At 57.3% G+C, this 14,121-nt stretch overlaps 1 protein-coding gene across 1 annotated transcript in view; it reads left to right on the top strand.

Moving 5' to 3' along the window:
- snd1 (staphylococcal nuclease and tudor domain containing 1) overlaps window positions 1–14,121 on the top strand; it is a 148,095-nt gene that overhangs the window by 62,786 nt on the left and 71,188 nt on the right. The window contains 4 exon segments of the mRNA XM_062982754.1: window positions 636–725; window positions 9,272–9,372; window positions 13,895–13,940; window positions 13,942–14,006. Of these exon segments, the coding sequence (XP_062838824.1) occupies window positions 636–725; window positions 9,272–9,372; window positions 13,895–13,940; window positions 13,942–14,006 (302 nt within the window).

The following is a 14,121-nucleotide window of genomic DNA, read 5'->3' as shown; positions in this document are numbered from 1 at the left end:
GGCTGGAGGGGCTGCAGAGGGGAGTGGCAAAGGGGGTGAGCCTGTAGAGATGATGGGCTTCAGTGTGCACCTGTGTAGAGAGTGCATGGGAGCATGGGCTCCTTCTTTGGAGGCTTTTAAGAAGAGGCTGGATGGCCATCTGTCGGGGGTGCTTTGAATAAGATTTTCCTGCTTCTTGCAGGCGGTTGGACTGGATGGCCCATGAGGTCTCTTCCAACTCTACTATTCTATGATTCTATGGCTCTAATAATAATAATAATAATTTTATTTTTGTACCCCGCCACCATCTCCCCAGAGGGACTCGGGGGGCTCACAGATATAAAACAAGCATACAGTGAACTCTCTGGCACAGAATCCTGAGCATTTCCCCCCAACTGCATGTCCATAGCCCCAACCACAGAGGGGAGGGGAGGGGGAGGAACATGGCCCCAACCTCTTGGGAGGCCCCCCAAAACTCTCTCTCTCTGGGTTGTGTTGGCACAGTGGCACAAAGAAGCCAAAGAGAACGTGATTCCAGGCACGCTTGCACATGCACATGTGGGTGCACACATCTCTTTCGGAGCCACTGATCAGGGGTGGGGGGGATGTGGGTGTGGGGCAGAGGACGCTCTTGACCCTCTTGCTCTCTCTTCCAGGACAAGAACCGGAAGCTGCGCCCGCTCTACGACATCCCCTACATGTTTGAGGCCCGGGAGTTCCTCCGGAAGAAGCTGATTGGCAAGAAGGTGAGTGGCGCAGGGAGTGATGGGCGACCCATGGGCCAGGAAGCCCCCCCCCTCCAGCCCCTCACCCCTGGCTTCCCCCGCCCCCTCCCTCTGCAAGGTGCACATTCAGGGTTCCCTTCAGCGCCCCACCCCAGTGCGCAGGCTCCCCCGGTCATCTTCGTGGAGGGGAAGCCCCGCCGTGCGCCAGGGCCAGAAATCAGTGCTCTCGCTGCCGCCTCCGCTGCCGGGCAGATTCTCGTCCGCTTTCTGCAGAGAAGGAATTCTTGTGGCTTCCAGCGCCGCTTTCTTGGAGCCGGGCCTGCCGTCATTAACTATCCATGGGAAGGAGGGCTCTGGGTGATGAATATTTCAGCGCCTGGGGAGGCTCTCTGCGCAATTGAGCGCATGGAGGAGAGGACAGGAGCCGTCTTCGGCAAACGGACCGGCCTCTTCGGCCTCTTTCGGCAGTTTCCCCTCCTGCCGAATCACTCAGAGAAACTGGCCTCTGTGCAGGTCCATCTTCCCTCTGATGGACGGTCCTCCTGGTCAGCTGGCCTGCCAGCCTCCCTCCTCTGGTCTCAGAGCTGGACGTCCTGATGGCCGAGAGAGGCCCACCCGCGGCAGTGTGCCTGTGGGTGGGCAGTGGGCTGAGACCTGCAGGGCTGGGTCTCCCCCACAGAAGGCAGCACAGCCAGATCCACCACTCTGTGTGTGTGTGTGTGTGTGTGTGTGTGTGTGTTGGGGGGGGGTGAAGACTGGGATGGATCTTGAGGAACTCATCCAGCACGTGGGCGGCAGTCTGCAGAGCCTCCTGCCAGCACAGTCTTCCAGGTGCAAGAGGGATCTCTGTCGCGATGCCTTTTCCCTGGGGCAGCGGGGCTTCTGGGACCCTCTGGGGTGTTCGTGCTGCCTTTCTGCAGGGGGGTGGGTGGGGTGGGTGTGTGCTGGTGGTGCCCTTGCCTCCTGTGGGGGAGGGGGTCAGCATCTTCTTCCATTGGACAAGGTCTTGACCCCTCACACGCTGGTCAGTGGTTCCCCCCCTGCGTACCTCTCTTGGCTGCCCACTGCTGCAGTGTGTGTGTGTGTGTGTGTGTGGGGGGGGGGTGCTTCTCCTCCCAAACCTTTGCTATTTTTGCCCTGCTCTTAGCTCAGGAACGGTTCTCAGGGTGCTTTGCTAAGAACGGTTTCTGCCCCCAGACCCTGGAGAAGGAGGCAGTCAGGGTGGGGGCTTCCTGTCAGGGCCAGGGGAATAACCCTTCGTTCTGCTCCCGCTTTGCAGACCCAGGCATTTGGCGCACGGCTGGCTTGGCAGGGCAGGGCAGGGCAGGGCAGGGAAGGCGAGACGGTTGCGTAGAGGCCAAGGTGGGCTCCAAAGGGCTGAGTGGCCGCCTGAGGGTCCCCTGAAGGGAGGGTGGCCGGAGGGAGGAGGAGATGAGCGGCCCCCTCCTTGCCTCCACAGCCCCAGTGACCTTTGGGGGCACGCTGCTTCTCCTGGCCCCATGCCCCCCTTGGCCACCTCCCTGCGGGCAGCTGCTCTTTGGGCTTTCCAGGGAGAGAGAAAGGGGGGCCGCGGTGGGAGTCCGGTCAGCCGCCGCCTTTGATGCCTCAGAACCTGCTTTATAAATATTTCCTTTGTCAGCACCACGTTTTTCACTTCAGATTAATTTGATTGAGTTCAGCGATGAAAAAGTCCTTTGCGTTAATGATCAAAACCACCATCCCTGGAGGTTGGAGCCGCCTCCTGATTGGACATGACAGGCCCGGCCGACGCGGCCTGGCCTGCCTTCCTTCCTCCATTTGCCCTTGCCCGTGCCCCCCTCCCCGCCTGCCTCCCCCCCCGCCTCTGCGCTTGCTCTCTTCCTGCCGCTGCCACCTGCGTCCGTCCTCCCTTCTCTCCTTCCTTCCTGGACAGACAGTGGCACCAGCTCCACTTCCTCCACCCCCACTTGGGCACCGCTTGACCAGCGAGGCCTGGGTCAGTCAGGCCCCCCACTCCCCACAGGGCTGCCCACCCCCTTCCCACCCACTCACCCCCTCCCTGCCCACCCCCTCCCTTGCCCCCTCTGCCTGGCGCGGCAGCTCTGCCAGGTAAGAGAAAGGTGCACAAACATTTTTGAAACCTTAACAATAATAAGTGACTCTCTCTGCCTGTAATTAAAGCAATTTGAAACATTCCGCAATCAAGCCAGAGAAGGATCCGTGAGAATAATTACTGGGGAGGGAGGGGGAGGGAGGGGGTGGGAGGGGGAGACTGAGCCGAGAGAGGCACGTGGAGGGGGCACTTGGAGCGCAGCACCGGTGGGTTCTGGCTTCCTGGGGGAGAGGGGCCTAAAGGGCATGCGGGGGCGCTCCTGAGGAGGCTCCCCCCCCCCAGCACTCTCTTGGCCCACCTGCTCAGGGGAACACCTAGGCCTCTGCTGCATCAGGGCCTCCGGAGAAAGGAGTCGTTCCTCTGAATGTCCCGATCTGATGCTGTGCTCTGTTCTGAGGCCGGGGGGGGGGGGGGGGACTGGCTGGCACATCTGTGCACTTGTCCCCCCCCCCCCCCAGTGCTTGGGCCTTCCTGGCCCTATTGAGTTTTTTTCGGGTCAGGAGCAACTTGAGAAACTGCAAGTCACTTCTGGTGTGAGCAAATTGGCTATCTGCAAGGACGTTGCCCAGGGGACGCTCTATTGTTTTACCATCCTGTGGGACGCTTTTCTCGTGTCTCCACATAGGAAGCTGGAGCTGACAGTTGGGAGCTCACCCTGCTCCCTGGAGGGCCTCTGGGTAGGAAGCATAGACTCAGGGCATTGGAGGGGACCACAAGGGCCACCTGCTCCAAGGGGCCTCCTATCTTGGGGGGGGGGGGGGAGGGTGGTCCCTGGCAGTCAGGGATGCAGGGGTGTGTGTCGGCTCCCCAACTGAGCTGCGGTGCCATTTCGAGCGGAGATCCCTTTGCCCCCCAGGTGCTGAGGAAGCCCTGCTACCTCCTCCTCCTCCCCCCCCCAAACCTGCCAGCCTGTGTGGGGTTCCCTTGGCCCTGCTGGGAGCGAATGCCGCCTTCCCTGCTGGTCCCCATGAATGGCGCTGCCTCCCCCCTCCTCCTCCTCCTCCTCCTCAGCAACTGAAGTGAACCGGCTTCGGCAAAGAGAGCCAGAGGCACCTTCTCTTGCACTGCAACCTTTGATGCTCCCTGACGCCCCATCCACACCTTGGGATCCTTGGAATCCTGCTGCTGCCCAACTGAAGGAGAGGGGCACAGGGGGGGGGGGGCTGACTGGGGAGACCAAGAAGAGCAGGGACAGCCCCCCACTCCTCCTCCATGCCTGCCTGCCTTGCTTCCTTCCATGAATGCTCCTTGTGTGCCTTTGCTGGAGCTCCTCACTCTCACTGTGTCCTCGAAGCCTGCCTAGCCTTCTCCAGGGCCTTCCTGGGGGCTTGGTCCATGGGGAGCCAAATTACCCCCATATATATATATACAGTAGAGTCTCACTTATCCAAGCTAAACGGGCCGACAGAAGCTTGGATAAGCGAATATCTTGGATAATAAGGAGGGATTAAGGAAAAGCCTATTAAACATCAAATCAGGTTATGATTTTACAAATTAAGCACCAAAACGTCATGTTATACAACTAATTTGACAGAAAAAGTAGTTCAATACGCAGTAATGTTACAGTAGAGTCTCACTTATCCAACATAAACGGGCCGGCAGAATGTTGGATAAGCGAATATGTTGGATAATAAGGAGGCATTAAGGAAAAGCCTATTAAACATCAAATTAGGTTATGATTTTACAAATTAAGCACCAAAACATCATGTTAGACAACAAATTTGACAGAAAAAGTAGTTCAATACGCAGTAATGTTACAGTAGAGTCTCACTTATCCAACATAAACGGGTCGGCAGAATGTTGGATAAGCGAATATGTTGGATAATAAGGAGGCATTAAGGAAAAGCCTATTAAACATCAAATTAGGTTATGATTTTACAAATTAAGCACCAAAACATCATGTTAGACAACAAATTTGGCAGAAAAGGTAGTTCGATACACAGTAATGCTATGTAGTAATTACTGTATTTATGAATTTAGCACCAAAATATCACGATATATTGAAAACATTGACTACAAAAATGCGTTGGATAATCCAGAACGTTGGATAAGCGAGTGTTGGATAAGTGAGACTCTACTGTATGTTGTAATTACTGTATTTACGAATTTAGCATCAAAATATCATGATATATTGAAAATATTGACGACAAAAATGGCTTGGATTATCCAGAGGCTTGGATAAGCGAGGCTTGGATAAGTGAGACTCTACTGTGTGTGTGTGTGTGTGTGTGTGTGTGTGTGTGTGTGTATATATATATATATATATATATATATATATATATATACTGTGTGTGTGTGTATATATATATATATATATACACACACACACACAGACACACACACACACACCCACACACACCCACATCATACATACATACATGCTTCTTGGCAGGGGGTTGGACTGAATGGCCCATGAGGTCTCTTCTGACTCTATATTCTATGATTCTATGCATATAGGGGGTGATATGTGTGTTTGGGAGCCCTGATGCCGAAGTGTGTTAAAGCACTGAGCTGCTGAACTTGCAGACCGAAAGGTCGCAGGTTCAAATCCCGGGAGCAGAATGAGTGCCCGCTGTTAGCTCCAGCTCCTGCCAACCTAGCAGTTTGAAAACATACCAATGTGAGTAGATCAATAGGTACCGCTCCGGCAGGAAGGTAACAGTGCTCCATGCAGTCATGCCTATAGCCACATGACCTTGGAGGTGTCTATGGACAACGCCGGCTCTTCGGCCTATAAATGGAGATGAGCACCAACCCCCAGAGTCAGACATGACTGGACTTAACATCAGGGGAAACCTTTACCTTTACCTATGTGTGTTTGTGTGTTTATGTGTGTATATATATTGGCTGCGGTGGCGCAGCGGATTAAACCATTCGAATCCCGGGAGTGGGGTGAGCTCCTGCTGTTAGCCTCAGCTTCTGCCAACCTAGCAGTTCAAAAACATGTAAATATGGGTAGATCAATAGGTACTGCTCCGGCGCTCCATGCAGTCCGGCCAGTGGCCACATGACCTTGGAGACGTCTATGGACAACGCGGGCTCTTTGGCTTAGAAATGGCACGACCGGACTTAATGTCAGGGGAAAACCTTTACTTTTTATGTATGCATGTACACACACACACACACACACAGCTCTCCCCTCCTGGCTGCAGGGTCTGGAGTGGCTGGTGGGAGATGAGGAGGCTCCCCAAGCGGCTGCGCACTGTCTCTGGTGCATTGGGCTCAATGCCTTTTGCTCACGGTGGGGGCTCCCGGAGTGCAGGTGGGCTCTTTGCTGGGAGGCGCTGAGCTCTTGGGGGTCGGTTGTTGTAATACTTACGAGCGGAGGGGCCGGCTTGCAAACAGAGCGGGAGGAAAGGCCTGGCATTCCCGGGGGGTGGGGGAGCGTGACGCCACGGGGCCAGAGCTGGAGCCCCTCCAAGGAGACTGGGGGGGGGGGGGGAGGAGGGCACATGAGCAGGCGATAGATGGGCTGCCTTGGCTGCCTCGGCCGCCTCGGCCTTTCATCACAGCAGCATGAAGTTTTATGGAGCGCCGGCTTTATGGAGCGTTGGCCGGCCTCTAAACGGGCCTCATTTGTTTTCCCCAACTGTCTCGGGCCACGTCGCTGCTGCCTGCCTCCCTTGGCCCATAAAGCCAAAGAGAGAGAGAGAGAGAGAGAGAGAGACCCTTCCTTGGCGGTGGGGGGGGGCAGGGCTGCTCCTCGGTGGCTTGCACAGGACGTGACTCGCAGGCCAATGAGCACCTGCAGCTCCGGGGCGCAACGGGCTGCAGGGCCCCTGCCACTCTTCTGACACACGCGGGGGGGGGGGCTGGGGGGGGCTGGGGGCTGGCGAGGGGCGGAGGGAGGTGCAGGGAGGTCCCAGAGGGATGGACGATGCATGGCCGGTGGGCAGGGCTGCCCTGGGCTTCCTCCAGCCTGGCAAACCCTCCCCCCATCCGCAGGGAGGCTGGCACACCACGCCTGGAGAGCCCCTTCCAGCCCAGCCCCCTTCTTTCATGAAGGAAAAGCACCACCAAAGCCCCCTGGCAGATGGCCATACAACCTCTGTTTAAAAGTTTCCAAGAAAGGAGCTTTCATCACACCCTGAGGCAGGGAGTTCCACTGCTGAACAGCTCTCCTTCCAGTCAGGAAGTTCTTCCTGATGTTTGGGTGGGATCTCCTCCCCTGCCCTTTGAACCCGTTGCTCCCCTCCCTCCTCTGAGGGGAAGCTGGCCGTACAGCCTGAAAAACTCACATCAACCTAGCGACATCCACCTGGCCTGGGCCCGCCTGTTTGGCTCCCTTGGAAGAGCCAGATGGACAGGCTTGTGGTCAAGAGGGCCTCCCAGCTGTGTCTGCAGGAGAGCCCAAGGAGGGCTGAGACCCAGAAGCCCCGGGGAGGCCTGTCAGCTTGGGCATGGGGCTGGTGGTGCTGCCGGGGTGCTCTGGGTCCCAGGCCAGGCTGGGGAGGGGGGGGGGGGCAGGAAGGGCAGCGGAGGGGGAGGGCCAGCACCACCACGCAGCCCAAGGCCGTGGCCGCCCCCTCCCGCTCTGCGCTTCCGCTGCTGTCACTGCCGTTCTGCGCCTGCGCAACACGATCCCTGTGTTTATTGACAGGCAATTTTCCATTTCTTACTGACAGTCTGCAAACTTCCTGACAGTTGGCAAGGTGATGCGCTGTTGTGCTCGTAACTTAAGCTAATAATGAGCGTGTGCTTTCCCTCCGGGTGTGTGCAGATGTGTGAGTGGAAACCCTTCTCTCTTCCCCCCCGGAGCTCTGCAACTTCCGCCTCGGCCGCGTTCCTGCCGTTGGCCTGCCATTCACGTGGGATCAGGACTTGCTGTATTGCTCTGCACAGCCCCCCCCAATACTAGCGACCCTCCCCCCCTTCCTGGGTCCCTCCTGGGCCTGGCAGGGCCCTCGGGGGTCTCTGGCCCACCTTGTCAGAAGCCCATGGGGAGTGGGCTCTGGGCCTGGAGGGAGCTGCTCTGCAGGGGGCCAGGGGCAAAGGGCAGGTGCCTGGGTGGGAGGCTGCAGCCTTGGCTGGGGAGGGGCTCCCAGAGCAGATCCCCCCCAGCCCCGGGGGTCCTGGCCTGGAGAGGCGCGTGGGCTGCTGGCTTGGTGCCCAGGCTGCCCTTGTGCGCTTCCAGGCTGCCGGGCAGCGACCGTAAAGGCCACACAGTTGCGCATCATTTGAAATCGATCAGGCAACTCAGCGGCAACAAGAACCCGTCAAATCTGTGAACCAGAAGCTGTAGAAACCACGGCTGGCCCACTTGCAAGGCACAATGGGCTTGCCACAAGGGCAGGCAGATAACGTTCTCCAGACCTCTTCACCCACAACCCACCACCCACCCGGGAATGCCGTGCCCCCTCCCTGAATTGAAATGGGAATCTGTCTTTGGCGGAGGAGAGTGGGGGGGGGGGGCTGCGGGCCATGTGGAGGCTTCAGGCATAAAGCATATTTGGGTTGGTGTATGTCTTTCGGGCTGTGTGGCCATGTTCCAGAAGTATTCTCTCCTGACGTTTCGCCCACTTGACTAGTTTCCAACAGATCTCACAACCTCTGAGGATGCCTGCCATAGATGTGGGCAAAACGTCAGGAGAGAATACTTCTGGAACATGGCCACACAGCCCAAAAGACGTACAACAACTCTGTGATCCCGGCCATGATAGCCTTCGACAACACATAAAGCATATTTGCATATCTGTCCCCTTTGGGGGCCTCTAAACGGCGCTTTCGCCTTCTCCATGCCCCCTCCTGGTCCCATGGGCCACGCTTCTGGTTCTGCCCCATTAATTCCTTTAACCAGCCCCCCAATCCCTTCCAGCGGGCTTTCCCCTTCCCATTCCTCCAGATGCAATGAGATGAGATGTGACGGCTTCCTGTTGCCCCCACCTTTCTCCCCCCCCCCCCCATAGTGTTTCCTGGTACTGATTTTATTTTACTTTATGCCTTTTAATTTTATTTGTGTGTTTTTTGTATTTGATATCACGGTATGCTTGTTTTATATCTGTGAGCCACCCCGGGTCCCTCTGGGGAGATGGTGGCGGGGTAAAAGGTCAAGGTTTCCCCTGACGTTAAGTCCAGTCATGTCTGACTCTGGGGGTTGGTGCTCACCTCCATTTCTAAGCCGAAGAGCCGGCGTTGCCCGTAGACACCTCCAAGGTCATGTGGCCATTGGCATGACTGCATGGAGCGCTGTTACCTTCCCACCGGAGCAGTACCTATTGATCTACTCACATTGGCATGTTTTTGAACTGCTAGGTTGGTAGGAGCTGGAGCTGACAGCGGGCTCTCACGCCGCTCCCGGGGTTTGAACCTGGGACCTTTTGGTCTCCAGCTCAGTGCTTTAACGCACTTCGCCACCGGGGCTCCTGGTGTCGGGGTATACAAATAAATTTATTATTATTATTATTATTATTATTTCCTCCTCGGCTGTCCTGGCGTTCCCTGGGTCCCAATCTGTGTGCCTTTCCTTCCCTTCCAGGTGAATGTCACCGTGGACTACATCAGGCCGGCCAGCAGTGCCACGGAAACGGTGCCTGCCTTCTCCGAGCGCACATGCGCCACGGTCACCATCGGTGGCATGTGAGTGTGGGGTCTCCTGGGGGGGCGGGGCCTTCTCATTCTGGGGGGGGGGGTTGGGGGGGGGAACCCAAAGCGGAGGAGAGGCCTGGCAAAGAGCCCTGTGCCCCTGCCATGGGTCCCTCAGCCCCATCCCAGCCCAGGCATGGGGCACTATGGGAGGGGTCTTTAAGGAGGTCCCTCTTCCCTTCACCCTACCCAGTCAGGATTCTCCTGCTGTGGCTCTCACATTCTCATGGGAGTTGCAGTTCAGGATCTCGGGAGGGGAGGCAGCCAGGGCAGTCTAAGGGGGCCGCACCTGCCAAGGCCACTTTTGCAAACATTTGGGACAGATGCCAGTGCAAAGGGCCTCTAGAATAAGGCGTCCCCACAGCCCCCTTCTTTCTCTGGGGACCCCCAAACTGGGTGGCTGATTTCAGGGGGATCTAGAAAATGGTCAGTGGATGTGTCTACCCCCCCCCCCCCCCCGAAAAAACACTCAATTCCCTGGAGGTGCTCCTGTGTCCCAAAGCCGGCTGGTTAGCAGCCAGCTGCAACAAATCACTCTGACCAAGAGGTCATGAGTTCGAGGCCAGCCCGTGCCTGCATCTTGTCTCTGTCTCTGTTCTGTGTTATGGCATTGAATGTTTGCCTTTATGTGTGCAATGTGATCAGCCCTGAGTCCCCTTCAGGGTGAGAAAGAAGGGCGGAATATAAATGCTGCAAATAAATAAATAAAGTCCAGGGCAGATGCCCCTCGAAGGGGCTCTGCTTCATGGGTGCTGCTGCTGTGGCGGTGTTCCCTGCAGCTGCGGCGCTTGTGCACAGTTGCGCCTGGGCCTGTGTGTGTTCACGCATGCATGCATGCATGCAAGGGGGCAACTGGGGCACTGACTTCATGCGGCGGCAGCTGCAGCTCCGTCTTCCCTGTCAGAGGAGCCCCGGGAGGCCCAAACGGCGGCCTCTGTGCCCCCTGCGCTGTGTCAGCGCCATCCGTGAGCGCAGGCGCGTTTGGGGAGAGGGAGGGGGGGCTGGGGGGCATCCCGGGCCGTGCGCCCCTCCTCACACAGCCTTTGCCGAGCGATTTCTCTGGCCAAGAAGGAAGGAAGGAAGGAAGGAAGGAAGGAAGGAAGGAAGGAAGGAAGGACGGAAGGAAGGAGGGCGTGCTGGGGGTCTTGGCCTCTGAATGGCCGTTGCTGGGGACCCCCTTGTGGCAGGAAGGGTGGCTTGCTCCCTCCCTCCCCACAGGCACCCCCTCCCCCAGCAGATGGGGTGGCCCTTGGGTGGCCATGGGCACCCGCTCTCCTCTCTGCTCCCCCCCCCCCCCCCAAAGAGAGTGCCAGGCATCTCCATGCGCCGTCTCTCTGCCCCAGTGCCAATGGTGAAGCTGCCAATTGCATGCACATTAGACATGCTCTGGACCTGCCAGCAGTCCCACGGGACATTGTGTGTGTGTGGGGGGGGGGGGGCTGCAGCATGCTTGGGAGGGGGGTCTTGGAGCATCTTCTCCATGGCTCTTCTTGGAGATGCCGGGGCCTCGGAGGGGGTCCCCCCAGAGACCTGCCCCCCTCCCCGCTGTGGCCAAGACCCTGCCTTGGGGGGCCCTGCCTGGCCGTGTGGTGGAAGCAGCCCCCCTCCTGCCACCCCAAGCACCACTTCGGAGCATCAGCACAAAATCTCCGTAGCAGATGAGCTGCCTCCGCCGCCGCCGCTGCCATTGCAACTCTGCAAACGTGAAATGGGTCAGACGCCCGGCGGCCAGATGCAGAAGCAGAAAGGGTATTGGGGGGGGGCTCAGCATAGACTCCCCCTCCCCTTGCATCACTTAATAAGTAGGCTCCTGGGTAGCCCTCCTGCCAAGGCTCCTTGGGGAGGCGACCCCAGCCTCTCCTTGGGAGTCCGATGTGAGGGGGGAGCCGAGTGTGGAGTGAGGTGCCCTGCAAAGCACCCTTTCCCCCTCCTCATTTGCAAAACCCCCCTCCTCCTCTCGTGAAGCTTGTGTTCTCTGTGTGAGAGAGAGAGAGAGACCCAGAAGGGCCTGATTGCCCTTGGTTGTTTCCCTTGTCATTATCATTGCTGTTGCCGTTATTTTACTTGAAATACGGGCTGCTGCTTCGCTTCCTTCCTTCCTTCCTTCCTTCCTTCCTTCCTTCCTTCCTTCTTTCTCTCCCTCCAAGTGCATGCGCTTTGCCTGGGGGCAACCAGGGCCCCCCTCCTTTCATCCCTGTGGCCATAATTGCCTGTGATTCAAGTCCGTTTAAGAGACGACACCTCATATTTGCCCAACCTTCCAATTCCTTGCCTTTCGTGCCTGCAAATCCCATCCCTGCTTTGTTTCACCTCTCAGAGAGGAAGCCCCTTCCTTCCTTCCTTCCTGTTTAAGGAGCCTCCACGGAAGGGGGTCTGGGGTCTCCTGGGGGCTGTGGGGGAAAGGGGAAAGAGGCCCACGCTTGGGCTTCACCTCCCTCCCTCCCTCCCTCCCGGACTGGCCAATGGGGAGGGGGCGGAGGCAGCTCATTCACGGTGGCCGGGCAGTCTCTGCGGCCTCTGCTGCTCGGCTCTCCTCTCTTGCTGGTCCACCCCCTTTGGTCATTGGTCCGGCCGGCCTTCAGTCCCTCTTGCTTGCCCTCCACCCCGCTTGACCTCTCCTTGGCCCTGCTTTGGGGCCTCATACAACCATGGAACTGGAAGAGACCCCACGGCCCCCCCGTCCAAAACACAGCCCAAGTCCTCCCACCCAGGCTCTTGCAGAGAAGGAGGAGATCCCCACTGGGCGGAGGCAGCCTCGTGAGTGGGGCCCAAAGGAGGCCCCGTCCCTCTGCAGGGGGGGTCGGCCACGCTGGGGCAGCCCCCGGACCCCCGAGGAAGCCCCCAGGCCGCTCCCGTTCCGTTCCATTCCGCTCCAGCCTCCCTGGCAGCCTCGGGCCCTCTGTGCCAGCGGGGACAAGAGGAGGCCTTTTGCCTGGAGGATCCCTGCGGGCGATTTATTCTGTGCTGGTTCTGTGGAGAAGCATTTCCTTTGTGCAAAGCCCCCCCCCCCTCGGGGTTTTGTCTGCCCGGAGCTTGTGGCCCAGTTCCTGGCTGCCCTTGTTTCCCAAGGAGCCGAGCCCTCCTCCCTGCCCCCGGCCCCACATCAGCCCCAGGGACACTCTCTTCTCCTGGGTCCTTCCCAGGAGCCCAAGGCCTCGGTGGGTCTCAGTCCCTGAGGGGAGGGTGCCCGGGATGGCTCTGCCCCTCAGAAGGGCCTCTCCCTTGACCTTGGCCTTGGCCAGAGTGGGCTGCAACCTCCTTGCCCCCTTGGCTCTTGGAAACCTGCCACTTAGAAGTCACTAATAACAACAACAACAACAACAATAATAGTAATAATAATGGACTTCTGAATTCAATACTTCTGACCTCACCATCGTGTTAAAAACCAAAGTGTGGGTCGTCGATGTTGCAATCCTAGGCGACAGCAGAATCGATGAGAAGCAACTGTAAAGGTTACATAATACAAGGATTTAAAGATCAAACTGCAAAGACTCTGGCACAAGCCAGTCAAGGTGGTCCCAGTGATCCCAAGACCTTGGCCAGCACTTGAAAACAATCGGTGCTGACACAATCCCCACCTGTCAGCTGCAAAAGGACACCCTACTCGGATCTGCATGCATTATTCACCTATACATTACATAGTATGGGGAAGGGTCCCATATTATTGGGAAGGGTCCAACGTGTGATCCAATACAACAGCCAGGATAGGGATCTTGTTTGCCGTGTACTCATCTCATTGTGTATGTAATAATAATAATAATAATAATAATAATAATTCTATTTCTTGCCCTCTTCTCACGGCTTGAGGTGGATTACAACATTGCTAAAATAGATACCAGCAATCAACACACATAATCATTTACACATATTAAAACATATTTCCGTGAAATACATATTAAAATACACAAAACATAAAGTCTAACTTAAACATTAAAACTATTCTACACCTGACACACATGACTGCTTTTACAAACAGACATGTTTCCAGCATGAGAACAGCAAGGTAGCCCTTCTTCAAAAAAGGTTTTAATTGGCAGAGTTCTGTGCCGGGGAGGGGGTCTTGCCCTGCCACCTTTAAGATGGGGTGGAGGCAGGAGGCAGGTCAGCCACTTTGAAGAGCCCATCAGGGGTAGGGCTGGGGGTGTCTGTGAGTGCTGCAGGGGCATTGGGATGCTGCCTTGGGGGTGCCCAAAGGTCATCTAGACCAGCCTCTGCAGCACTGCCCTGTTGGGAGGCCTCCCTCCCCCGCCCGCAAGCCTTAGCACCACCGTGTCCAGTGTGGAGGAGAGCCGTGGGGGCCTGGCCAGCGGACAGAGCAGGGCTGCAGTGCTTCGGTGGTGGTTGCAGCAGGGGATTATGGGGTTGGCTTGGCTCCCAAGGACAGGATGGGCTCCTGGATTGCCTTAAGGTATTGGGATGTGTGTGTGTGTGTGTGTGTATGGGGGGGGGGGTGTCATGAGGTTGCAGTCCTTGTTGTGGCCTCCTCGCCCTCACTGTCCCTCCTGTTGTCTTGCAGCAACATCGCAGAAGCCCTGGTCAGCAAGGGTCTGGCCACTGTCATCCCGCTACCGCCAGGACGATGACCAGCGCTCCTCCCACTACGACGAGCTCCTGGCTGCCGAGGCACGGTGAGTGAGTGAGTGAGTGAGTGAGTGAGTGAGAGGCCCATGGCCTCACCTTCATGGCCTGGGATGACCAGAGCAACAAGGGCAGAGCGGAGAAGGCTTGCAATGGGGATGGTTC

This window comes from Anolis carolinensis, chromosome 5 (genome assembly GCF_035594765.1).
Source record: "Anolis carolinensis isolate JA03-04 chromosome 5, rAnoCar3.1.pri, whole genome shotgun sequence".
Classification (NCBI taxonomy): Eukaryota; Metazoa; Chordata; class Lepidosauria; order Squamata; family Dactyloidae; genus Anolis; species Anolis carolinensis.
The sequence above is the reverse complement of the archived record's forward strand: the minus strand, read 5'-3'. Positions and strand labels throughout refer to the sequence as shown.